At 37.7% G+C, this 24,746-nt stretch overlaps 1 protein-coding gene across 1 annotated transcript; it reads left to right on the top strand.

The window, feature by feature from the left end:
- The first annotated feature begins 1,231 nt into the window (after positions 1-1,231).
- LOC127162693 (myosin heavy chain, fast skeletal muscle) lies at positions 1,232-23,046 on the top strand. Its single transcript, XM_051105536.1, has 40 exons — positions 1,232-1,326; positions 1,477-1,710; positions 1,823-1,966; positions 2,051-2,207; positions 4,916-4,943; positions 5,053-5,164; positions 5,245-5,337; positions 5,416-5,479; positions 5,550-5,648; positions 5,734-5,837; positions 6,559-6,697; positions 7,929-8,047; positions 8,127-8,276; positions 8,435-8,605; positions 9,813-10,122; positions 10,196-10,278; positions 10,358-10,445; positions 10,537-10,654; positions 11,360-11,483; positions 11,580-11,716; positions 11,956-12,211; positions 12,934-13,176; positions 14,320-14,496; positions 14,568-14,713; positions 14,791-14,881; positions 14,968-15,357; positions 15,436-15,562; positions 15,640-15,758; positions 15,839-16,035; positions 16,926-17,109; positions 17,254-17,419; positions 17,535-17,659; positions 17,746-18,054; positions 18,600-18,803; positions 19,076-19,201; positions 19,892-20,062; positions 20,137-20,241; positions 20,319-20,414; positions 20,506-20,640; positions 20,770-23,046. Exons 2-40 carry the CDS (start codon positions 1,507-1,509, stop codon positions 20,791-20,793), a joined length of 5,835 nt encoding a protein of 1,944 aa, XP_050961493.1. The 5' UTR covers positions 1,232-1,326; positions 1,477-1,506; the 3' UTR covers positions 20,794-23,046.
- Positions 23,047-24,746: the final 1,700 nt, after the last annotated feature.

The raw sequence follows: 24,746 nt of genomic DNA, 5'->3' as shown, positions 1-24,746 counted from the left end.
ATGGCCTCAGGGAAGGCGAGAGAAATGCAGACTCCAGCTGTAACTTTACCTGCTGGTGTCGCTGTTGGACAATGTTTCTTAAAAAATGATTTATATACTTTTTAATGTAATATTTTGCAATATTGACATTGTTTTATTTTTGTACTACAATTTTTTATTTTTCCTCATCCAATATTTTGAGGAGACACTGCCTCCTTTGCTTCCTCTGTGGAAATGCCTCAGTTAAAATGCACCAATATTGCAGTAGAGTAACGTAACTAAAGAGAATTTGCTTGAATACAACACAGTATGTCATTTTTAAATGCTGTTTTACATAATTTTAAGAGCACAGCCAAAATCAGTCACAATTCACACTTTACAGTCACAAAACAATGTAATCTACCTCTTCTCAAATGTTTTTTTCCTAGAAGAGCTACCCTAAGTTTAATATTAGTCCACTCACAGATGTAAAGGACTTGTCTTACAGTGAGTGTCCTCCACCAAGGATTTCCAGCATAAATGTCAAACAAACATTCTCACAGATTAACACCGTTGAAGAATTGTATAATATGTCAAAATGAGCTTTGTAGGTGGTATTTTTGGGGTCAGGAGAAGCAAGTGCTCAGAACAGACAGAGCATCTGTCCTTGAAAACGGAAGTGAACATTTGGAGAAGGATTTAAGGTGTTCTTAAGGTGACAATTCCTAGAAGCATTCCTATTGTGCACTATAGCTTTGGGAGTAACTGAGAAGACGATTGCAAAAAATCACATGACAAGACAAAATTAGCAGCCGTTCCCTCTCACAAGGTACAACTAGTAATTATGGAAGATGCATTAAAGTCCCATTCAAAAGCATGAGAAAATCTGAAACAGTCGATGTAAAGGTGTCTCTAATAAAAAACGTGAGTGGAGAAAAGATGACCTGCACTTGACAAGGATTTGGGAGTCGAGGTGCTTAGTTATATGATGAAGCTTAACCTTTGACATACAATATTTTCCACCTATGTGTAAATTTTAACATCACAAATTACATTTACAATGTCTGTTATCAGTCCTGTCCTGAAGAAGAATGAATTACAGCTTTATGATTAGAGATAAAAACAAAGGGTATGCAGTCATGCACATTTAAATCCAGATCCTTGAACATTGTTACCTGATCCTGGAGACACATTCAATTAGCCTTTGAATATCCAAGGCTATAGAAAGATAAAGATAGTGTGACGTGATTAAGGTTTGAATAGAATTACATGTCCAAATATAGAGGGTGATTTCTGCTGCTCTGGCGTATCTGAATAAAAGGGAACTTCATGCTGTGTTAAGGAGACTGTCACTTGTGGTCACCCACGGTAAGATCACTCTCTCTTTCAGTTTATATATTACTAGTAGATAAACATAATTATATAAAAATGCAAGTAGATACAGATTTAAGATGCAACATAATTATTTCCATTTATGTTTCTGGTCTTTCTCTTATTGTTGCATAATATTTCCACAAGGTCAGTGTTGTTTTCCAGTTTTGGGGCATCATGAGCAGCGATGCAGAAATGGCCCAATATGGGCCAGCTGCAGTCTATCTCCGCAAACCCGAGAAGGAGCGAATTGAAGCTCAGAATCGGCCTTTTGATGCCAAGACAGCCTGTTTTGTTCCTGATGCCAAGGAGCTGTACATTAAAGGCGTCATTCAAAAAAGAGAAGGAGGCAAGGCTACAGTTCAGACTGAGACTGGGGAGGTGAGATGCCATGAAATCATTTTAGATTGAAAAGTCTTTAAATGTTTATTCAAAATAAAAAGGACTCGTAATGACCGCTCGAGAATACAGTGAGATGACATTTTCTCTGCAGACTGTGACAGTGAAGGATGAGGAATGTCACCCGATGAATCCACCCAAGTATGATAAAATTGAGGACATGGCCATGATGACCCACCTCAACGAGCCCTCGGTGCTGTTTAACCTCAAAGATCGTTACGCGGCGTGGATGATTTATGTAAGCAACGCCTCACTTCTGAAAAATGGTCAGACTGGAGCACTTAATATCATTTTAATGAATCCCTGTGATTTCTCTCTGCAGACCTACTCTGGGCTCTTCTGTGTCACTGTGAATCCTTACAAGTGGCTGCCGGTGTATAACTCAGAGGTGGTGGCGGCTTACAGGGGCAAAAAGCGCATGGAGGCGCCACCTCACATCTTCTCTGTGTCTGACAATGCATATCAGAATATGCTTACAGGTGAGTCTAATTCAGAACACCATTAGAGACATATTTTTAAATAAGAAAAGGGCTTTAAAAGCTTAAATTTAAACATTGTGTGACGAATGTTCTGGATGATGAAATCATAGCATTTGGATGTTATAAATTGGTACAATGATGACAGTTTTTTGAAGACCAACCCATAATCTTGCATCACCCTTGTTTACTTGACAAAAAACAAAAAAACAGTAGAGGGTTTGCACCTATGTCACAGTTTGGTCAGTTACCTGGATACGTAGCATTGATTGTAATTTTGTGGCAAAAGCATGATTCATTTACTGTATCCATTTATTTGGCCAGTGTCATTGTGTGTTTTGGTTATTTTGTTTTTTTGAGGCTGTAAGGACCTTTGAAATAACTGAAATCGAGTGGCGAAGTGATATGGACATAAAGCGGTCAAGACCTGCCTGGAACTACGTTCGCCAAGCATTTCCCTGAAAATAATTGCACACCTTAGAAAATTTTCAGCCAATCAGATTCTAGCATTCAACTGCCCCGTGGTATAATAGGTGGTAAAGATAAGGATCAGTAAGGGTCAGTTTTTCAAAATTGAGATTTATGCATCATCTAAAAGCTGAATAAAAAAAAAAGCTTTCCATTGATGTATGGTTTGTTTGGATAGGACAATATTTGGTCGAGATACAACTATTTGAAAATCTGGAATCTGAGGGTGCAAAAAAATCAAAATATTGAGAAAATTGCCTTTAAAGTTGTCCAAATAAAGTTCTTAACAATGTATATTACTAATCAAAAATTAAGTTTTCATATATTTACAGTAGGAATTTTACAAAATATCTTCATGGAACATTATCTTTACTTAATTTCCTAATGATTTTTGCCAAGAAAAATCAATAATTTTAACCCATACAATGTAGTTTTGGCTATTGCTTACAAATATACCCCAGCGACTTAAGACTGGTTTTGTGGTCCAGGGTCACAATTAAGATATTAACCTAATATTTCACCTACCTGACTGGAAATGATAAGAACAAACATGAATGTTGTCAAGATTCTTGCCCTGGAAGTCCTGGTCAGTTTGGCCAACCACAAACGCCTTTTGTTCCTCAGACAGTTTTTTTTTACTCTCTTCTTTAATTTGTTATAGCTTTTGGCAGTCTGTAGTACTCCAAATGTTTTCCTCAGTCCGACCAATTAGTTCAGCCCAAAACATGACAATAACTGATCATTTTCAGCTGCAATAATCAGCAAAATATGCAAGTTTTATTCTGTTCAGTGGCACTGGTTACGCTCAGTGCCGCCAATATGGCCAATTGATGACGCTTTGTGAAAACACTTTTTCATTGGCTTCTGGATTGTTCAGAAAATAAACTCTGTGACCAACACAAGTGTATGATACTTATATGATTTGTTCATCATAATAATCTTTACAAATTAACAAAAATCATAACCTTTATGAATTTTAAGCCTGAATGCAATCGACAGAAGTAAAAAGCTAAATGTAGGCTATAAATGAACTACACCATGGTCACATTACTTCAGTATGAAGATTTGCATTAGAATAGTTAGCAAGAGCATGATTATAAGCACAATGGACCGACCAGCCAGACTACTTGTACAATGACTGAGCAACAATGGTTAGGTTTTTACTAGTTGCTGTATTTTTGTAATAAACATTCTTCAAAATGAGATACTAGTAATGCGTTACTGCTGTGGATATTCCAAATCATAGCAACCAAAGCGTCTCAGCTAGAAAAAAAAAGCTTTGCCACCAAAGCGTTTGTCATGCGCCACCAGCTGTCTGTTTTTAGAAGAGCGCCTGGCATTTTTTTAAGCTGGGTAAAATTTGGTGGACACATGTTGATTGAATATTTATTGTTAGGCATACGGTCTATTAGTCTTTTTTTTTTTTTGTATTTATGCAACATACTGAAGCCAAATCTGAGAAGGGCATCCAGAATATTCCACTGCGTTCCCGGACACGTAACTTGTGTAGTTGTAATTCATCAGCAGTGATTATGCTAGTTGCGAATGAGCTGAATTTAGTAAATGGTTGGAATTTATTAACATGCACATTTAACTAACAAACCTGATGTTTACGAAGCGTTTCTGGAAGGTCTGTTTTGCACGCAAATTACTCTGACTTTACTTATATATTTATGCAAGCTTTGTGCATGAGGCCCAATGAGGCTGTGAAGGTGTACTGGTGAGTAGATGAGTTTTCCTGTTCGTAACAATGATGTTTATACTCCCAGATAACCTCTGTAGTCCCATTTAGATGCTTGTTAGCAACCACCTTGTTCTAAAGAAGTTAAAAAAAAAAAAAAATATTGACTTCAGGATGATGGAATCAGAAGTGCTAAAATCCATTTTACTATCAATGTTTGAAGCTTCCGTTGTCCGTCGCTTCTTACATTTACTTCAGCTGTACAACAGTCCTTTTACTTTAACAGTCCATTATGCTCCTTGATAATCCAAATTGGCATTTGTTATCATATTATTTAATCCAAAAAATAAGTCTAATTACCCATTGGGTTACTGCTAGTTGGTCAGACTAATTCTTAAGATACTGTCTAAACATAGAGGCTAAGTTTATGCAACTGGCCCCACGTTTGGCCCCAACATTTTTTAATTCTGACATTCAGACTGCTGACAAAGACAACACTTACCAGTGTGTTCTAAACAAGAAATGCAAGAGATACTCATTATTTCTCCTGTTTTATTTGTAGACCGTGAGAATCAGTCTGTCCTGATTACGTAAGTCATGATCAATGGCCTTGACTGTGCTATAACACTACGCTCTCAAATGATAGATGATGAGCCGTGAAGCTCCAGCTGCGTAACCGTGTAACTGTGTCATTTCCAGTGGAGAATCTGGCGCAGGAAAGACTGTGAACACCAAACGTGTCATTCAGTACTTTGCAACAATCGCGGTGTCTGGAGAAAAGAAGAAAGAGGCTGTGCAAGGAAAAATGCGGGTGAGGGAAAAGATCATAGTGTATGAACAGCAGGCTTGATTTTTAAAATCAATCATGTTTAGTGAAATCTTTCCCTACAGGGGACGCTGGAAGATCAAATTATTTCAGCCAACCCTCTGCTTGAAGCTTTTGGGAATGCCAAAACTGTGAGGAATGACAACTCCTCACGCTTTGTGAGTTAAACAGTTGTGTTGTCTTACTTTTAAGAAATTAATTAGCATTTGTTCATTTTAAGTTGTAAATTCCAACAGGGTAAATTCATACGAATCCACTTTGGAACGACTGGAAAACTCGCCTCCGCTGATATTGAAACATGTAAGCCTTTTTGCACATCATCAAAATGATACCCGTTTTCCACGTAGTAACTGTGTTTTTGTCCTTCTAGATTTGCTGGAGAAGTCCAGGGTGACGTTTCAGCTGTCTGATGAGAGGAGTTACCACATTTTCTATCAGGTCACCACAGGCCATAAGCCAGAGCTGATAGGTGAGAAAGTCACATATAATGTCACATGATGGCCAATCATTTAAGCTTCTTTTCACATTTGATCTGTTTTCTTTTTTCTCATCAGACATGCTCCTTGTCACAACCAATCCCTATGATTTTCCCATGATCAGTCAAGGCCAGATCTCAGTGGCCAGCATTAATGATAAGGAGGAGCTGGAGGCCACAGATGTGAGGAGAACTCAGAAATTACATTTAAAACCCTTGTTTGATCACTTATTTTTTAGGGCTGCATAAGTATTCAGAATCAAACAGCAAAATATATAATGAAGCACAGCACTGTGTTTAATTACACATGAGCAATTTGTAAACCAGTGTTTTCAGCATCTCAGAGCAGCTCATTTCACAGTAAATGTTGCTCCATACAAACTCATGTCTGCATCTGGTCTGAGTTAGCATAAAATGCATTTGGTCACATATAAAATGTGCCAATCATCTTCCCGTACTTGTAAAGAGTAGTGCTTCTAAACCATCTGCTGTCATTTTAGTTATTTTAGTACATCAATTTATACTAAATGAAAATGAGAAATGTTTTCTCAAATTAAGTTATTTTATTTCAAAATGTTTATTGATGATTTTAGTTTTTGTTAAAGCTGCGGTCTGTAACTTTTGGTGCTTCAGCAGTTAATAAAAAGAACTGTATGCATCTTGCAGAAGAACATTGTAGCCGGAACTACTTCCTTTCTGTTTATGTCTATGACGAATCATGCAGGTACTGGGCTACTCCGCAGCGGTTCCTACTATTACTTTTAATAGTCACATTAATATATATAATCACATATTTCAGCCCTACAAAGAAGCACAAAACTGCAATATTTATCAGAAAAATTACAATGCATTTTTCGTACAGCTCTAGTCATTTTTCTAAATTTGATTGTCTAAAATTCTCCAGTCAGCCATTGACATCCTGGGCTTCACCACTGAAGAGAAAGGCAGCATTTATAAGATGACAGGTGCAGTGATGCATTATGGGAACATGAAGTTTAAACAGAAGCAGCGTGAAGAACAGGCTGAACCCGACGGCACTGAAGGTAATGTAACACCATAAGCATCATTTATTTATTTTTTGAGTTATTTTATAAGGCCTATCTGTGATCATTTGCATTCCTAATCTGCCAGACTAAAATATTCTAATGCTAATTTATTATTTTACTGACTGTTAGAACGGGTAGTTCACCCCAAATCTCATACTTGTTTACTCCAAACCCGTTATTGCTTTCTTTCCTCATGGAGCACAAAGATATTTAACAGAATGTTCATGCTGCTTATCTCCATACACTGAAAAAAAATAGTGGACAGATGCCAACTGCAAAAATGACTAGAAAACATCATAAAAGTAGGCTAGACATGTGTGCCATATTCATCTAGCTGCTCTAGCTGCTTCTAACAACAGATCTTTTTTTTTCCAGATTTTGATGTACATCCGAGTGAAACAGCATTTGACAAATGGCACTTTGATTAAATTACATGACCAAAATTTGATGAATTGTTCACAAAAAGATCAATAACATGCAATAAGAAATAGATCTGAGGGTGAATTTCATTTCATCCTGACTTAGAAGAGGCTAAAATTGACCCTTTGCAGGGAGTTTGATTGACAGGTGATCTGACCAATCATAACGCAGAATCTGCCATTTTGTCCGACAAATCAGACAGGAGAGTAGATTAACGTCGGTGGACTTGAGCTTAAAAAATAGTGTGTACTGACGTCTTTCCGTGGTTGAAATAAGATACCTTCTGATGTTCATTCATATTTATTCTGTGCTATAACTAGTAAAAAGGAAGAGATAGTCAGTTCACATGCAGCTTGAACTGAAACACTACAGTGATCTGTCATGATACACTGAGGAGCCACAACACTGTATTTATTCTTAAAAAATGACTAAATTTGAAGGCTGAGACTTTGTTTTACCCCTATAGTGTCTTGTCTGTCGACACGTTGTCAGTTTCTTTTTACTTCTGTGTCACTTTGTGAGAACATGATGTGTGGCGTGAGAGCGCCATGGCTTGTTGGACATAACAACAGTTAAAGAAGCGGGGCGGATCTTTGAGAAGGGTCACCTGAATTCATCGTTCATGTATATACAAATATGGCTGAGTGCATATCGGCAGGTGTGACATCAATGATGCAAGAAATAATGGTTTGTTATTACTAATGCTTTACATACGAAGCTACATCCACCAAGCTTTTTATGGCTTTCATTAGAAAAGTAAAACAATTCTGTGAAATGTAAGAATATTTCTGTATTGTGGCTGTTGCAGTGGCTGATAAAGTCGCATACCTGATGGGTCTAAACTCTGCGGACTTGTTGAAAGCTCTTTGTTATCCCAGAGTGAAAGTTGGGAATGAGTACGTCACTAAAGGGCAGACTGTTCAACAGGTATGTGCTTCCCTTTCCTTCTTTAGCATGATTACATGAACTAGTCAATGCTTAACTTGATTTATTATTAACCCCACAGGTCATGAATTCAGTGATGGCATTAGCGAAGTCCGTCTATGAGAAGATGTTCTTGTGGATGGTTGTCCGAATCAACCAGATGTTGGACACCAAGCAGCCTCGCGCCTTCTTCATCGGAGTACTTGACATTGCTGGATTTGAAATTTTTGATGTGAGTGATGTATATTTGATAATTAATTCGTCAGGCTGTCACAGCCATGGGAAGCATTGATTATGAAAATGAAATAAGAATTCTTTGTGACTCATGAAAGTTAATTTGTTAACATGGTGGATGGCAAAATGATTCATTGTTTGATTGTTCTGAATTAGTTCAATAGCCTGGAGCAGCTGTGCATCAACTTCACCAATGAAAAACTGCAACAGTTTTTCAACCATCACATGTTTGTGCTTGAACAAGAAGAGTACAAAAAGGAAGGAATAGATTGGGAGTTCATAGACTTCGGAATGGATCTGGCCGCCTGTATTGAGCTTATTGAGAAGGTAGGCCTGTAAAAGCACGCGTGAATGTATTACAAAACAGAAATGAATAGTACTGAGAAATGTGTTTCAAATTATGTTTATTCTCCCGAGGTCAGCACTAAGTCATGTCAGTAGCCTATAAAAAGGTGTTTTATTCTACATAATTGTGGTCCACCTCATGGTGACTGGTTAAGATCACATGACCAACTGAATACTAGGCCTTTTCACTTTATCTGAGTGTGAAAATTACTTTTGGGGCCAGATTTGAAATTAAATCAGTAATTTTTTAGGACTAATCTGTTGAGGTTTGCCTTCTTCAACTCTTGTTCCAAACATATATGAGTTTTTTTTTCTGCTATGGAAGTGAGTGGCTACCGTCAACAGCTTGGTTTCATGGGCATTCATGCTGATACAGTAGATGTTAGTTTAAAGTTCACGATTTGATAAAAAAAGGTGTGCAGAATTGTATGAGTAGTCACTTTTGAGGATAATAATTTGAAGGTTTACTTGCAGTTCAAATATTAAAATTATGTTTTTAAAAAAATGACTTGCACACTTTCATGACTGCAATTCTTAAATGAATAGTTCCTCCAAAAGTGACAATTCTGTGATTAATTACATGTCGTTCCAAACCCGTAAGACCTTTGTTCATCTTCAGAACACAAATTAAGATATTTTTGATGAAATTCTGCCTAGACAGCAACTGTTTTCTGTTTTCTTTGCGCACAAAAAGTATTTTGGTGTAGCTTCAGAAAATTAAGGTTAAAGAACTGATGTCACATGGACTATTTTAACAATGTCCTTACTACCTTTCTGGGCCTTGAATGTGTCAGTTGCATTGCCGTCTATGCAGGGCCAGAAAGCTCTCGGATTTCATCAAAAATGTCTTTATTTGTGTTCTGAAGAGGAACAAAGATCTCACGGGTTTGGAACAAAATGAGGGTCAGAAATTAATGACAGAATTTTAATTCTTGCATAAACTATCATTTAACATTTGTAAAGAGTTTTGAAATCTTGAAATGTAATTTGTGATTGAGAAATCTTTTAATCCCCCAAATTATTTAAAAAAGCACAGTGTTTCATCTTCTCAGGGTTCCATGAGGTTTGCACTTCTTAAAAGCTATACACACTTTCACTACAATCATAGTTTCTTTATAAATTCATGAATAGCATGTACCAAGTCTGATTTTCCAGTGTACTCTTATGACTTAATCGTTTTGTCTGCCAGCCAATGGGAATCTTTTCAATCCTTGAGGAGGAATGCATGTTTCCAAAAGCAACTGACACCTCATTCAAGAACAAGCTGCATGATCAGCATCTGGGCAAGAACAATGCTTTCCAAAAGCCCAAGCCAACCAAAGGCAAGGTTGAGGCTCACTTCTCCTTAGTGCACTATGCTGGCACCGTCGACTACAACATCTCCGGCTGGCTGGACAAAAACAAGGACCCGTTAAACGAGTCTGTTGTTCAGTTATACCAGAAGTCATCCGTCAAGTTGCTGGCTCACCTATATGCCTCCTTTGCCTCTGCCGAAGCAGGTAAATCATGTAGAAACATTAGAGGTAAAACTAAAATGATTTAACCATCAATCCATCACTTTTTGTTCCAAAGAGGCCAGTAATGGAGGAGCAGGCGGAAAAAAAGCAGCCAAGAAGAAAGGAGGCTCTTTCCAGACGGTCTCAGCTGTTTTCAGAGTATGAACACCGAAGGGATTTATACTTGCTTTTTGCTTGTTAGTATTCGAAATGACATGGATTATTTCACGTCTCACAGGAAAACCTGGGCAAGCTAATGACCAACTTACGAAGCACACATCCTCACTTTGTGCGTTGTCTGATCCCCAATGAGGTGAAAACACCAGGTACATGAATAAGATTGAATTCAGCACTGTAGTCAACTGAAATGTTAAAAACTAAGTACAGAATAATTTTATTAAAAACTGACTCATACAGGGATAATGGACAACCATCTGGTAATCCACCAGTTACGCTGTAATGGCGTACTGGAAGGTATCAGGATTTGTAGGAAAGGTTTTCCAAGCAGAATCCTTTATGCTGACTTCAAGCAGAGGTAATTTAAGTGAAATAATAAGCGCATTTGCTTTTATATTATCACTACCATATGTGGTCATATATATATTTGCAAAATGACTTTAACTTGTATAACTGACCATTGTCTCACCCAACTGACTTTCCATATTGCTGTGCCAGATTCTTGTCTCTCATAACACACATCTCCATAATCTCCTAATCACTAATTCAGATCAATATTTAATGACCATTTATTTGGCATTTGTGACCATGGACCACAAAAACAGTCATAATCTACCACTGATGTATACATATCATTATACAAGTATTTGAAAATCTTTAATTTGACGGTGCAAAAAAATCTAAATATTGAGAAAATCGCCTTAGCAATGCATATTAACAATCAAATATTAAGTTTTGATATATTTACGGAAGGAAATTTACAAAATATTTTCATGGAACATGATCTTTACTTACTATCCTAATGATTTTTGGCATAAAAGAAAAATCAATAATTTTGACCCATACAATGTATTTTTTGGCTATTGCTACAAATATAAATAATACCTGTGCCACTTATGACTGGTTTTGTGGTCCAGTGTCACATTTAAAGTTGTAATAAACTGGAAAATTCTACACTCCACTCTACACCAGATTGCATTTTGCAATAATGATCAGCTTACTGTACACTTTCCCTCATATATATAAGATTTATGATCTAACGTCTATACTTTCATGGTCATAGGTACAGAATCCTTAATGCCAGTGCGATCCCTGAAGGACAGTTCATCGATGGAAAGAAGGCTTCTGAGAAGCTCTTGGGATCAATTGATATTGATCACACACAGTATAAGTTTGGCCACACGAAGGTTGCACAGATTTATCTTCTTGCTGGCCTCAAATCTATTATCAAATGTTATTGTAATCATTCACTATTACATACTGACGCTTAATTCATTTAACAGGTGTTTTTCAAAGCTGGCCTACTGGGGACGTTAGAGGAAATGCGAGATGAAAAATTGGCATCGCTGGTTTCATGCATTCAGTCCTTATGCCGAGGATATGTAATGAGGAAAGAGTTCGAAAAGATGTATGCTCAAAAGTAAGTTTTCAGGAATCTAGAATGTCTCAAAAAAGGATTTTAAGAGGTGTCAGTATACTGCTATACATCTTTTATTTTGATTTTAGCCAAACTTTTTATCTCATTGTACTTTCTAATATACATTTTTATATCAGTTTTATTTCAATTAATGTTTATTTTATTTTAAATTTTAAAAAAAGGTTTTATGATTTTAGATTTAGTTAGCTATATTAAACATGATGTACATGGATTTTTTCCAGAGATGCAATTTACACTTTGCAATACAACCTCCGTGCATTTATGAATGTAAAACACTGGCCGTGGATGAAGCTGTTCTATAAGATAAAGCCACTCTTGAAGAGTGCCGAAACGGAGAAAGAGATGGCCACCATGAAGGAAGACTTTCTGAAGTGCAAAGAGGACCTTGCTAAAGCCGAGGCCAAATGCAAAGAGCTGGAAGAGAAAATGGTCTCTCTGATACAGGAGAAGAATGACCTTCTTTTACAAGTCCAAGCTGTGAGTGATTATTCTTCTTAACTCCTTTTTTGTAATGTGTCTTTAAATCTTTTACTTTTTTTAAATGGATAGTTTACCCCAAAATTACTCACCCTCGTGTCATATCAAAGCTGTACGACCTTCGTTTGCCTTGACACACAAATTAAGATATTTTTAATGAAATCTGAGAGGGTTCTGACCCTGCATAGACAGCAACACAGCTACCACATTCAAGGCTTAGAAAGGTAGTAAGGATGTCATTAAAATAGTCTTTACTTCTCACAAACACACTTCAAAGACTTACAATAAAGTTGCTGACAAATAGTATTCTTGTAGCTTCATAATATTGTGGTTGAACCACTGATGTCACATGGACTATTTTAAAGATGTCCTTACTACCTTTCTGGGCCTTGAACGTGTCAGTTGTGTTACTGTCTATGCAGGGTCAGAAAGCTCTTGGATTTCATCAAAAATATCTTAATTTGTGTTCAGAAGATGATTGAAAGCCTTACAGGTTTGGTAACTAATGACAGAATATTCTTTTTTTGTGTGAACTATCCCTTTAATAACATGCATTTGTTGGAGCATGGCCTAATGGTTAATAAAACATTGTGCTGTGGGTGTCACATAATCATTTCCTGACCTCTTTCTTGCAAATGATTTTAGGGAAAAAGTAATGAAAAGCCAATCTAATTCAACGCTATTGACAATTTAAAGACTGTCTCCTTCTGCTGCATTCATAGGACAGTGAGAATCTCATAGATGCTGAAGAGAGGTGTGAAGGGCTGATAAAAAGCAAACTCCAGCTAGAAGCCAAGCTGAAAGAGCTGACTGAAAGACTGGATGATGAAGAAGAAATCAATTCAGAGCTGACAGCAAAGAAAAGGAAACTAGAGGATGAATGCTCTGAGCTGAAGAAAGACATTGATGATCTGGAGCTCACCTTGTCTAAAGTGGAGAAGGAAAAGCATGCAACTGAGAATAAGGTTTGAATATAAGACTTGTATGGCTTAATGTAACATAAATGATATCTCTCACTGAAATATGTTTTAGAAGACCCATGAAAGACATACGTTATTTAAAAAATCCACATTGTTTTATACACATTTTGGACTATGGGGGGGGGTGCCATTATTCAGTGATGTGTATTGGTTGTACTCGGTGAGCTACTGGCGCTACCTGTTGCTGTTTTTACCTCAACACAACTTGGAATACACAATTTAGAAAATAAAATACTGATACGATGCCACATTGTGGTTTTTGGTTGTAATTTTCAGTCGAAGGGCAACAAGAGAAATGACGTAAGTCTTCACTGCTTTACTAGTGATAAGAAGAGGAGAAAAGAATGGGAAGATGCCTGTGGACAAATAAAACTTCCTAAATAATCACGTCTTTGATCTCTCCACTTTAGCCCTGATGATTTTAAGGCATTTAGTAGACCACAGCTACTGAAAGAGCTTAGAAATGGCAGAGACAAGAAACGCTAGATGCCATCCTGGCAGGATTTAAGCATGCCGACGCTTGTCATGATGCCACAGCTACTGAAGGAGTTTCTTGGCATGGATTTTACTTGATATCTGGGGGCATTTAGGCTGCTTGTGGGGAAAAATTGATGGTACGGCATTTGGTTTGAGACTTCGCTTATGCCACCTGTAAGCTCTTTCAGTAGCTGTGGTCTACTAAAAGCCTCAAAGCCATCAGGGATAAAGACACAGGTTTTTATGAAGGTTTATTTTTCCACAGGCATCTTCCTATTCTTTTCTCCTCTTCTTATTGTTAGGAAAACAGACTTACATTGCTTCTTCTGTTGCCCTTTGACTGAACATTACAACTAAAAACCGCACAATGTGGTATCAAATCAGTTTTTTTAATTTTCTGAGTTGTGTTGTGGTAAAAATAGCAAAATGTAGCAAATGTAGCTCACAGAGTGCAACCATTTAAACCAAAAATATGTATAAAATGATTTTTAAATAATGTAAATCTTTCATGGGTTTTCTACTACATATTTCAATAAGAGACATCATTTACGTTATATTAAGTTATACAAGTCTTAATACTCGGGTTTCCTTTTAAACAAGTTTGCACAAATTATTCTCATTGCCAGTTCTGATGGACAAAAATTTTCACAGGTTAAAAACCTTACAGAGGAAATATCTAGCCAAGATGCAAATCTTGCAAAGCTAACCAAGGAAAAGAAAGCCCTCCAAGAGGCACACCAACAAGTTATTGAGGATCTCCAGGTTGAGGAGGACAAAGTCAATACTCTGACCAAAGCCAAAACCAAGCTTGAACAACAAGTGGATGATGTGAGTATGGCAATCACAAAATTGCTAAATATAAAAAGTTAGTTTTAGTACTTTAATATTCTTCAAATTAGCTTGAAGGTTCCCTTGAGCAAGAGAAGAAGACACGAATGGACCTTGAGAGGGCCAAGAGGAAGCTGGAAGGGGATGTGAAAATATCTCAGGAGTCCATCATGGACCTGGAGAATGACAAGCAACAACTGCAAGAGAAACTCAAAAAGTAATATCTATGATAAGCACAGAAAAACATGGATCAGTATCGAAGTGTATTAACCATTTCTAAATTCCTTCTTCCAGAAAAGACTTTGAGATCAGCCAGTTGTTAAGCAAAATAGAGGACGAGCAATCAATGGGTACCCAGCTTCACAAGAAGATAAAAGAGCTCCATGTAAGCTGTTTTGCTGTTTGTTTTTCAACAAGCACCAGTTGAAAGCATGAAAAGGCTTATTATTTCAATGTACCTTCTCGTCTTAGGCTCGCACTGAGGAATTAGAAGAAGAAATGGAGGTTGAGCGTGCAGCTCGGGCCAAGGTGGATAAGCAGAGAGCAGATCTCTCCAGGGAACTTGAGGAGATCAGTGAGAGGCTGGAGGAAGCTGGTGGTGCCACTGCAACTCAAGTCGAGATGAACAAGAAACAAGAGATTGAATTTCTGAAGCTGCGGCGTAGTCTCGAAGAGGTAAACCTACAGCACGAGGCCACAGCGGCAACTCTACGCAAGAAACATGCCGACAGCATGGCAGAGCTCGGAGAACAAATCGACAATCTCCAGCGAATCAAGCAAAAACTGGAAAAAGAGAAGAGTGAATGCAAGATGGAGATTGACGATCTAGCAGGCAACATGACGGCCATATCAAAAGCCAAGGTTTATAGATTCTACCTTTCTGCCAATCCTGACACCCAGCAATGGCATTGTATAATACAGTGTATCTGTAAATGACAGGTTAATCTGGAGAAGATGTGCCACAATCTTGAAGACCAGCTGTCTGAAGTGAATAGCAAGAATGAAGAGAACATACGTCAAATCAATGACCTCAGCTCCCAGAAAGCTCGCCTCCAAAGTGAAAATGGTAGACAGTGATTTTACTCATAACAATGAATTGTATGTACCATTTGCTGCAGAGCTTCTAACTTTGTTTTTTAACAGGTGAGTATTCTAGACAAATTGAAGAGAAGGATAGTCTCATTTCACAGTTGGTACGGGCCAAACAGGGCTTCACTCAACAAATCGATCAACTGAAGCGACAACTTGAGGAGGAGTCAAAGGTAATGAAATGTTCAAGATAATATAGGATCAGAACTAGCAATGCAAAATGTTTTTAAACTCTCATAATCTACTCTTATAGGCTAAGATTGCTCTAGCCCATGGATTACAGTCAGCACGCCATGACTGTGATCTCCTGAGGGAGCAGTTTGAAGAAGAACAGGAAGCCAAGGCTGAGCTACAACGAGGGATGTCTAAAGCCAGCGGTGAAGTAACTCAATGGAGAACCAAATATGAGTCTGATGCCATTCACCGCACTGAGGAACTTGAGGAGGCCAAGTAAGACAAGCATGTGTTCATAAATTAATAGGGTGAGCCCAAGTAGGGCATGTTCCTGGATATCTCAATATCCCTGGGACCTGTGGGGCGTTCCCCCCCAAAAGAGTTAATGTGCACCCCCTTTCTATCGTGGTGCAGGACGTGAAAATGATAACTACGGCTGAAACTAGCAATAAACACAGCCGAATTGCGCTAGGTTTTTTTATTATAATTTATAAGGTTTTTAATAAATTATAATTTACACTCAATACATAATTGCTGCATACTGTTTTTTAATGTACTACAATACTGAGGTGCAACTAGGTAGTACAAATAGCATAACTACTATTTATAGCAAAGAAAATACTGCTATTTTTACATAGTGTAAATAGAATCTAATGCTAAATTCATCAAAGCCATTGCTATTTGCACTTAGTGTTAATAGCATCTATTGCTAAAAAATATGCTGTTTCCACTTAGTGTAAATAGCCTCTAATTGCTTTTTACACTTACTGTAAATAGCATCTATCATGCAATGCTATTAGCCATTGTCCTTTATAAATACATTCATAGAAATTCTATTCAGAAACATATTTAGGTTTTTTACACATTCTTTTTAAAATACAATTGTATTGTCCTTGTTGTTGCAATGTGATTGTTTGTAGTCTGTGTTGATACCTTTGCTCCAAAACAAAGTTCTCCTTGGGGGACAGTAAAGTTAAAAGAAAAAAGATTCACTCATTTTCAACTGGTTTTCAATGGTTTGTTCAAAACCACATGAAACCAACTTGAGTACAAAGAGTACATTCCTAGCAATTTGGCAAATATGGTTTAAACTAGATTTAAACAAGATTTTTCCTTTTCTTTATTGTGGACACTCTTATACGTCATTGTCTCGTTAATCATTGCAGGAAAAAGCTTGCTCAGCGACTTCAAGAAGCAGAGGAGCAAACAGAAGCAGCAAATGCAAAGTGTGCTTCACTGGAGAAAACCAAGCAGAGACTACAGAGTGAGATCGAGGACCTTATGACAGATTTGGAAAGGGCAAATAGCTCAGCAGTCAATTTAGACAAGAAGCAGAGGAATTTTGACAAGGTATATAAAACATATATTACCTGAAAATCTTTACATGTTACCTGAAACAGATCAATACAGAGTTAAATTTCACACCTTTTGAAGAGCGAACATAATAAGCAGATGAGATTCTTGGGAAAGTGTCTCTCTATTCTAACTTTGTAGGTTCTGGTTGAATGGAAGCAAAAGTATGAGGAGTCACAGGCAGAGCTGGAAAGTGCTCAGAAAGAGTCTCGATCATTGAGCACTGAGCTCTATAAATTAAAAAACTCCTATGTGGAGAGCTTGGACCATCTGGAAACTCTTAAGCGAGAGAAAATTAATTTGCAGCGTAAGTTGTTAATTGGGTTGATGTGACAAAGAACATCCTCAACACATCTGAAGCATGATCTATTAATGTTACAAAACTAGCAATGTTTCCTATTCTCTGAACATCTTATGCACAGAGGAAATCACAGATCTCACTGAGCAGATAGGTGAGACTGGAAAAAGCATCCATGAACTGGAGAAGTCCAGAAAGCAAATGGAGACGGAGAAAACTGAGATGCAGTGTACACTAGAGGAGGCAGAGGTAAAGACATATCTAGTTTTTTGTAAGTGCATAGACTGCTTACAGGTGAGGTTAATGCTTCAAAAATGGATCATGATATGTTTCAGGCATCCCTGGAACATGAGGAATCTAAGATCCTCCGCGTACAACTAGAGTTCAACCAGCTTAAGGCTGACATGGAAAGAAAGCTGGTCGAAAAGGATGAAGAGATTGCCCAGCTGAAGAGAAACGCCCAGAGAGTCACAGACTCCATGCAAAACACTCTGGATGCTGAGGTGAAAAGCAGGAATGAAGCCCTGAGAGTCAAGAAGAAGATGGAAGGAGATCTCAATGAGATGGAAATACAGTTGAGTCACGCCAATCGCATGGCTGCGGATGCCCAGAAACAGCTACGAAACCTTCAAGGACAACTCAAGGTGACTTGATTTGAAATCATTTAATTGTAACTGATGGCTCAGCCATGGCTCAGAAGTTAGTGGAAGAAGATCTGAGATGAAGTTCATGCAGATCAGGGATGGACAACTTCGATCCTAGAGGGCCACTATTTAGCTCCAACCATAATCAAACACACCTGCCTGTAGCTTTCTAGTGATCTTGTAGACCTTGATTAGCTGGTTTGTGTGTGTTTGATTAGGATTGGAGTTAAACTCTGCAGGACATGTTGGCCATCCCTGATGTAGATGATCCAGGTTCCACAAGTATTCCAAAGTCTGCAACATGTCCCGATTCCATTCTCAGACTATGGTTCTATTACATTCTTATCATTTTCCACTCAGTTTGTCTAAATAGCGGTGAGGGTCCAGCCTGGTCAGCCAACATTGGTTTGTTTTTCACCAGCAGGTTTACCTGGTTGGCTACATGTCCTTTCTTGTGAACCTGGTTGATCTATGGTGTCTTTTTAATTAGGCTAGTTAAGAAGTGGGAACATGTGACTAATCTATTTTGGTCCATGTCTCAACAGGATATTCAGCTTCACTTTGACGATTCTGTCAGAGAACACGAGGACATGAAGGAACAGCTAGCAATGTCTGAACGCAAGAGCTTGCTGATGCAGGCTGAGATTGAAGAACTGAGAGTTGCTGTGGAACAGACTGAGAAGAGCCGGAAAATCGCTGAGCAGGAGCTTACAGATGCCAGTGAACGGGTGGGACTCCTGCACGCCCAGGTTAGGAACGACAGTCTAGAATCATACCTTTAAAAACAAAAGTACACTTATAACTTTTATCAGTCCTGAAGGGCTGGTGTCCTGCAGAGTTTAGCTCCAAGTTGCATCAACACACCTGTCGGGAAGTTTCTAGTATGCCTAGTGAGAGCTTGATTAGCTGGTATAGGTGTGTCTAATTGGGGTTGGAACTAAACTCTGCATGACACTGGCCCTCCAGGACCGAGTTTGAGCACCCCTGGCTTATAAAGTACCATCTACCTCCATTTTTTTAGAACACTAGCCTTTTGCACACCAAGAAGAAGCTTGAAGCTGATATTTCCCAGCTCCAGAGTGAAGTGGAGGACTCTGCCCAAGAGTCAAGGAATGCTGAGGAAAGGGCTAAGAAAGCAATAACTGATGTAAGTATATGGTTGCTTATTCTAACTGCTATGCTGCTAAGAGATAAAGATGTGCTTTTTGTTTTTCAACTGAGACACACTTCCCATTATGAATTAAAATACAGCTTGTTTCATGGGTCCTTCGGGTCAGACTCATTTCTCACTAGGTATGGGATGATAAATCATTGCAACACGAATCGATCCAAATCCTTTGATGCACTTGAACCTAAAGTAATAATTCATACAATTCGAAAAGGTTAAAACGGACTACAAAGGTGTTCACAGTGGGCTGCGTTTACCTTAATCTCGTGTCATAAAAACAGGTGAAATTACATGATTCAGTCGAACGCACAAGTGCTCTTCAACACTTTTCTTCGTGAGTGTTTGAGTGTGTGGATAAAAACTAGATTAGAGCGTCATCTGCTGTTAAAATCTAAGCTCAGAATCGATTCCAGAAAGAATCAATTTATCGTCACATCCCTATTTCTCACCACAACTGGTCCAGAGTTTGTTTTCAATTAGGCCGAGACCACCTTAATCCTAGACCAATTGTTTTGGTGCAGCTCCAAGCATGACTGCCTATTGTGTTCATAAATGTCTAAACAAACCAGACTAAGGGAGACAATGCACCAGGTTCCAAAACAAAAGCTCCAGGTGTGAACGTTTCACTCTGAGCCCATTCGCTAATTTCTGCCCTTGCTTTCCTACAAGGCTGCAATGATGTCAGAAGAGCTCAAGAAAGAGCAGGACACCAGTGCACACCTGGAACGAATGAGGAAGAACCTGGAGGCCACAATCAAAGACCTGCAGAATCGTTTGGATGAAGCAGAAAACGTAGCAATGAAGGGTGGGAAGAAACAACTCCAAAAACTGGAATCCAGGGTACGTAGGTGTTTGCTCAAACCAACACATGGAACATATGAATGTTTTCTTTACTACACTGGTACCTTCTCCAGGTCCGCGAACTGGAGAATGAACTGGATGCTGAGCAAAAGCGTGGAGCTGATGCTACCAAAGGCGTTCGTAAATATGAAAGAAAAGTGAAGGAGCTTACATTCCAGGTATGCAGTAGACAAGAACATCTGAACTGCTCGTTGTCCAGCTGATAAATAAGTGCTGATATAGTCTTTGATTGTAGTCTGAGGAGGACAAGAAGACAGTTAACAGACTTCAGGATCTGGTAAATAAACTTCAGATAAAAGTCAAGGCCTACAAGAAACAAGCAGAGGATGCTGTAAGTCAAAATACATCCATCTGACCTTATAAACTCTCAATGTAAAATTGTGTGGTTGTACATCAAATGGACTTTATATATGCTTTTATAGGAGGAACAAGCCAATGTCCATCTAGCACGGTGGAGGAAGGCCCAGCATGAGCTTGAACAGGCTGAGGAGAGAGCAGACATGGCTGAGTCTCAGGTCAACAAGATGCGAGCGAAGAACCGGGATCTGGGAGCAAAGGTCAGTGTTTGGATCTCCTTAGCTGTTTGGTGATCCCTAAGAGTTGCTTTGCATAATATGCTCTGTAATGTGGGATGGAAAGTTGTGGCAGATTAAGAAGATTAAAATATTTTTCTTCTTTGTAAACAGGGGCAAGAAAACCGAATGGAGTAAAGGATTCATAGTCCATGTGTCTTCACTTAAAATGTAGTAATGAAAGCAGCATGTCTGTAAGAGTTGTAGGTCACTAGTGACAATTTTTCTGAGTACTTTCATCAAGCTAAGCCATTTAATGCTAACATGGCTGAAAGTGAAAGCAAAAAGAGTTTGATCTATGGGATATAAACATTATATAGGATTGTATTTCATAACAATGCAAATCAAAAAATAATTATTACACCTAAACCTACCCCTCACACAAAACTTTCTGCAGTTTTAGATTTTCAAAAAACTTAATTCTGTATGACTTAATTCCTCATGGGGACAAAAATGTCCATCTTTGTAGGGATATTTTGTCCTCATAATGTATACCTGAACCACACACACACACACAAACAAACACACACACACACGTTGTGTTTCCATGTTTTATGGGGACATTCCATAGGCATAATGGTTTTCATGCTGTACAAACTGTATTTTCTATCGCCCTACACATAAACCTAGCCCTCACAGGAGACTGTGCACACTTTTACTTTCTCAAAGAAACTCATTCTGCATGATTTATAAGGCTTTTTTCTTCGTGGGGACCTAAAAAAAGTCCCCACAAGGTCAAAATTTACTGGTATTACTATCCTTGTGGGAACATTTGGTCCCCATAGTGTGATAAATACCAGGTACACACACACACACACACACACACACACACACACACACACAGATTGAATAAAAACTTTAAGTGAACTGCTTATTCCATTGATGCACTGCAAATCACAGTCAGGTAATCAGAATATAACAATTTTAAAAATATTGGTAGTATAATTTTATTGATTAAGTGTAAAATACCATAGGCATATGTTTATTGCAAAATACATTTATGAATGTGAGTTGTTTAAAAATAGAGGGATATTGACTTCATCATTCACAGTGCTTTGTGGGAGTAGGTGTTTACTGCTGCTTCTTTTGGTGCTATTTCTGTTTCCATGAGAACAGCAACCTCTCTGATTGGTGGATCTCTTGGGATTGTGGGTAGTGTAGTTTTTCAGATGGAAAGGCTCAATTAAACTTCGATCATGTTTTATTTAACCAGCGTGTTAGATTATAAGAATAAAAAAATGAGCATAATCTAATGTTTTTGCCTATTAATTTCAGCCCTCTTTCATTGTATTATATTTTACAATTATTTCATAATTTAAACTGATATACTAGTCTGCAGTAAATATTTGCACTCAAAGAAAATGTATTGCATGATGTTTATTTACTAACTTTTGGAGGTAATTTGACAGTTTTGATTATTTAAAATGCATGCAAGTCTACTAGACTTACAATACCCTTAATATTATATAGTACATACTGACTGTACATCATGACATAAAAATTATTATAAAATCAAACACCTGGCAAACAATTATATTTGTCTTCAGTTATCACCAGTACTCATTTTCTTGCCCTTTATGTTGCTTGTGTTGATGTAGATACAAGTCTAGGCAGTAGATGCTTGCACTTTTTAAAATAATTCAGTAAATAATTAAAAGGAGCAGTCAAAATTTTTGACATGAAATTCGGATTCACATTTACAATGTTTTAATGGTTACTTTGCAGAGCGGTATTAGGCATAAACAAATTTGTATTATCATTCACAAACATACTAAAAAAAGTGTTCTTTATTATGCAACCCAGATTTTTTGCACTTGCAGTTCTTGCACATATTAAACAGATTACAGAAAGGTAAAAATGCTGAGCTGAGTTTTTTTATATCCACATGGAGAGGAAAACTCTTTTTCAGTAACCCACTTTGGATCTTGACCTCTATAGGGACTGTGTTTGAGACTTGGGAAAATGGCTATATTTATCATGACATCTGATGGTTCTGCCACACATATTTTACTCGGGGTTGAAATCTAATGAGTCTTTTTACAACAATAAAACAACATCAAAACATTTCACATTTATGTCTTTGTTAAGAGCTGCTGATGTGTTTTTTTTTTGAAGAGCTTTCTCTTTGGAATACCTTAGAAATGTTCTGACCAGGAAAACACACAATGTCTATTACTGCACATGAGTAATGCTACAACTCTGTTGTGTCGTTTTGAATAATTCTTTTAGACCTATATACATTATAAATACTGCACATCAAATCTCAAGAATGTTTAATATTAGTTACCATTAAAGTAGGTTCACGTTACCTTTTTATATCCCAAATGTTGATGATTTTTGTGTCCCAACTTGTATGAAGTGCCATCTATATCAATAAAGTGAAGCAATTTTTCTGCAGCTTTCTTCTTGTTTATCCTAAATTAAGGAATTTGGATTTAAAACGTGTGGGTTAGATAAGATGAAAGGAGGCAAGGGAGGTAGTGTCTCCTCAAAATATTGGATGAGAAAAAAAAAACTCCACCAGTATTACAAAACAACATTAAAATGTGTATAAATCACATATTTTTCTATAGAAACACTGTTTAACAGCGACTCTAGCAGGTAAAGTTACAGCAGGAATCCATGTCTTTCTCGCCTCCCCTGAACCCCTGAAACCAATATGGAAGTGACTTAAATTGCAATCATCGATGGCCGCTAGAGACGGGCTCCAAAAGTGAGTCAATCCCATAGACTCCCCATATTAAAATGCCCAACTTTGCAGCAGAAAAAAATATGTTTACAGCCTGGTACAAAGAGCTTCAAAAATGCTCTTCAGAAACCTACGGGTGACGTCACGGACACTACTTCCATATTTACATCGTAATATGATTGGACATGACTGGTTATGATCGACTGTGATTGGTTGATGTGATGATAAATCCCGCCTCTTGTGTTTTCGCACGTTCTGTGTTGGCAAATCAGTCTGGATGAACAATATAATGGCGTTAATAGGAAGACTAATTAAAAAAGTAAGTTAACAACAACACAGTAGATATAACCACTTTATGTCAAAATAATAGTTAAATTGGCATGAAAACGTGATCCGTGGGTTTTTTTAGTGAGTAATCTATGGAAGCAGATCAGATGCATTAATAACTCACGCAAAAGACAGGATGCACACATGCATAGTAGCTTGGAGAAATTTAAAGTAACTTAAATTTCTGTGTCTGTGATCTTGATGAACTTGATAAGATTTATACTTGGATTTAGTAAGTATTGATTACACTGTTAATCAGAAACATATAAAATAGTTTTTTTTTTTTTTTCTGATAGTGTTAGTAATGTTTATTTAACCGAGAAAATGTGACTGGGATGTGAATTCACATTTGATTGAAAAAACTTTGCCTTCTCATTTCAGCACACCACTGGGTGAAACATAAGTTAGTGTTTGCATGAAATGAGAACAGCACATTTATAGACTGCTGCTTCTTAGATTAGATACCGACTTGTTCTGGTTTTCCTGTGAATCAAGGCTAATGCATTATTCATGGTGTTTTGCAGATGCATAAGTATTCATGAATGAAAGGGAATGAAGATATCAGGTATATCAGAGGGTAAAGAGAGCAGCAGGATCTAGATATTCTTACAGAGTCAGAATTTTCACTTGGTATAAAGTCTGAACCGCATTGCACGCCCACATAGACAGGAAGGGGCCATCTGACTGATATGTAGCCTAAACATTACATGCAGAAATCAATGATGACAAAATAATTGACCAATTATTGTAGAAATTAGCGGAAAATATAAACTTTATGGTCAGAAATTCCAGCTGTCCAAAAGTAATAATCAACATGATAATTAAAGTTGAACACAAAGCAAAATATACAATTCTACTCAAAGTCGGCTTCCTAGTCAGTGCCACAAATATTCAGATGCTGGAAATCTTGCAGTTTTATGTAGAACAGCACAGATGGTCTGTTAGCAGTCTTTGGGGCATCGCATGAGGCTGAAACTTTCTTGAATCTTCCCACTTCTACTACCTGAACAACTTTAGTCAGCTGAAACAGAAGCAAATATTAGTTAATGTGCAAATTGTGTTTGAAATGTAATAT

This window comes from Labeo rohita, chromosome 3 (genome assembly GCF_022985175.1).
Source record: "Labeo rohita strain BAU-BD-2019 chromosome 3, IGBB_LRoh.1.0, whole genome shotgun sequence".
Taxonomy (NCBI): domain Eukaryota; kingdom Metazoa; phylum Chordata; class Actinopteri; order Cypriniformes; family Cyprinidae; genus Labeo; species Labeo rohita.
The sequence above is the reverse complement of the archived record's forward strand: the minus strand, read 5'-3'. Positions and strand labels throughout refer to the sequence as shown.

Coding starts and splice junctions, on each gene's coding strand:
- LOC127162693 (XM_051105536.1), top strand. CDS start 1,507: ATGAGCAGCGATGCAGAAATGGCCCAATATGGGCCAGCTGCAGTCTAT. Junction 8,048..8,126: donor AAGGGCAGACTGTTCAACAG/GTATGTGCTTCC, acceptor TTAACCCCACAG/GTCATGAATTCAGTGATGGC. Junction 17,660..17,745: donor GTACACTAGAGGAGGCAGAG/GTAAAGACATAT, acceptor GATATGTTTCAG/GCATCCCTGGAACATGAGGA.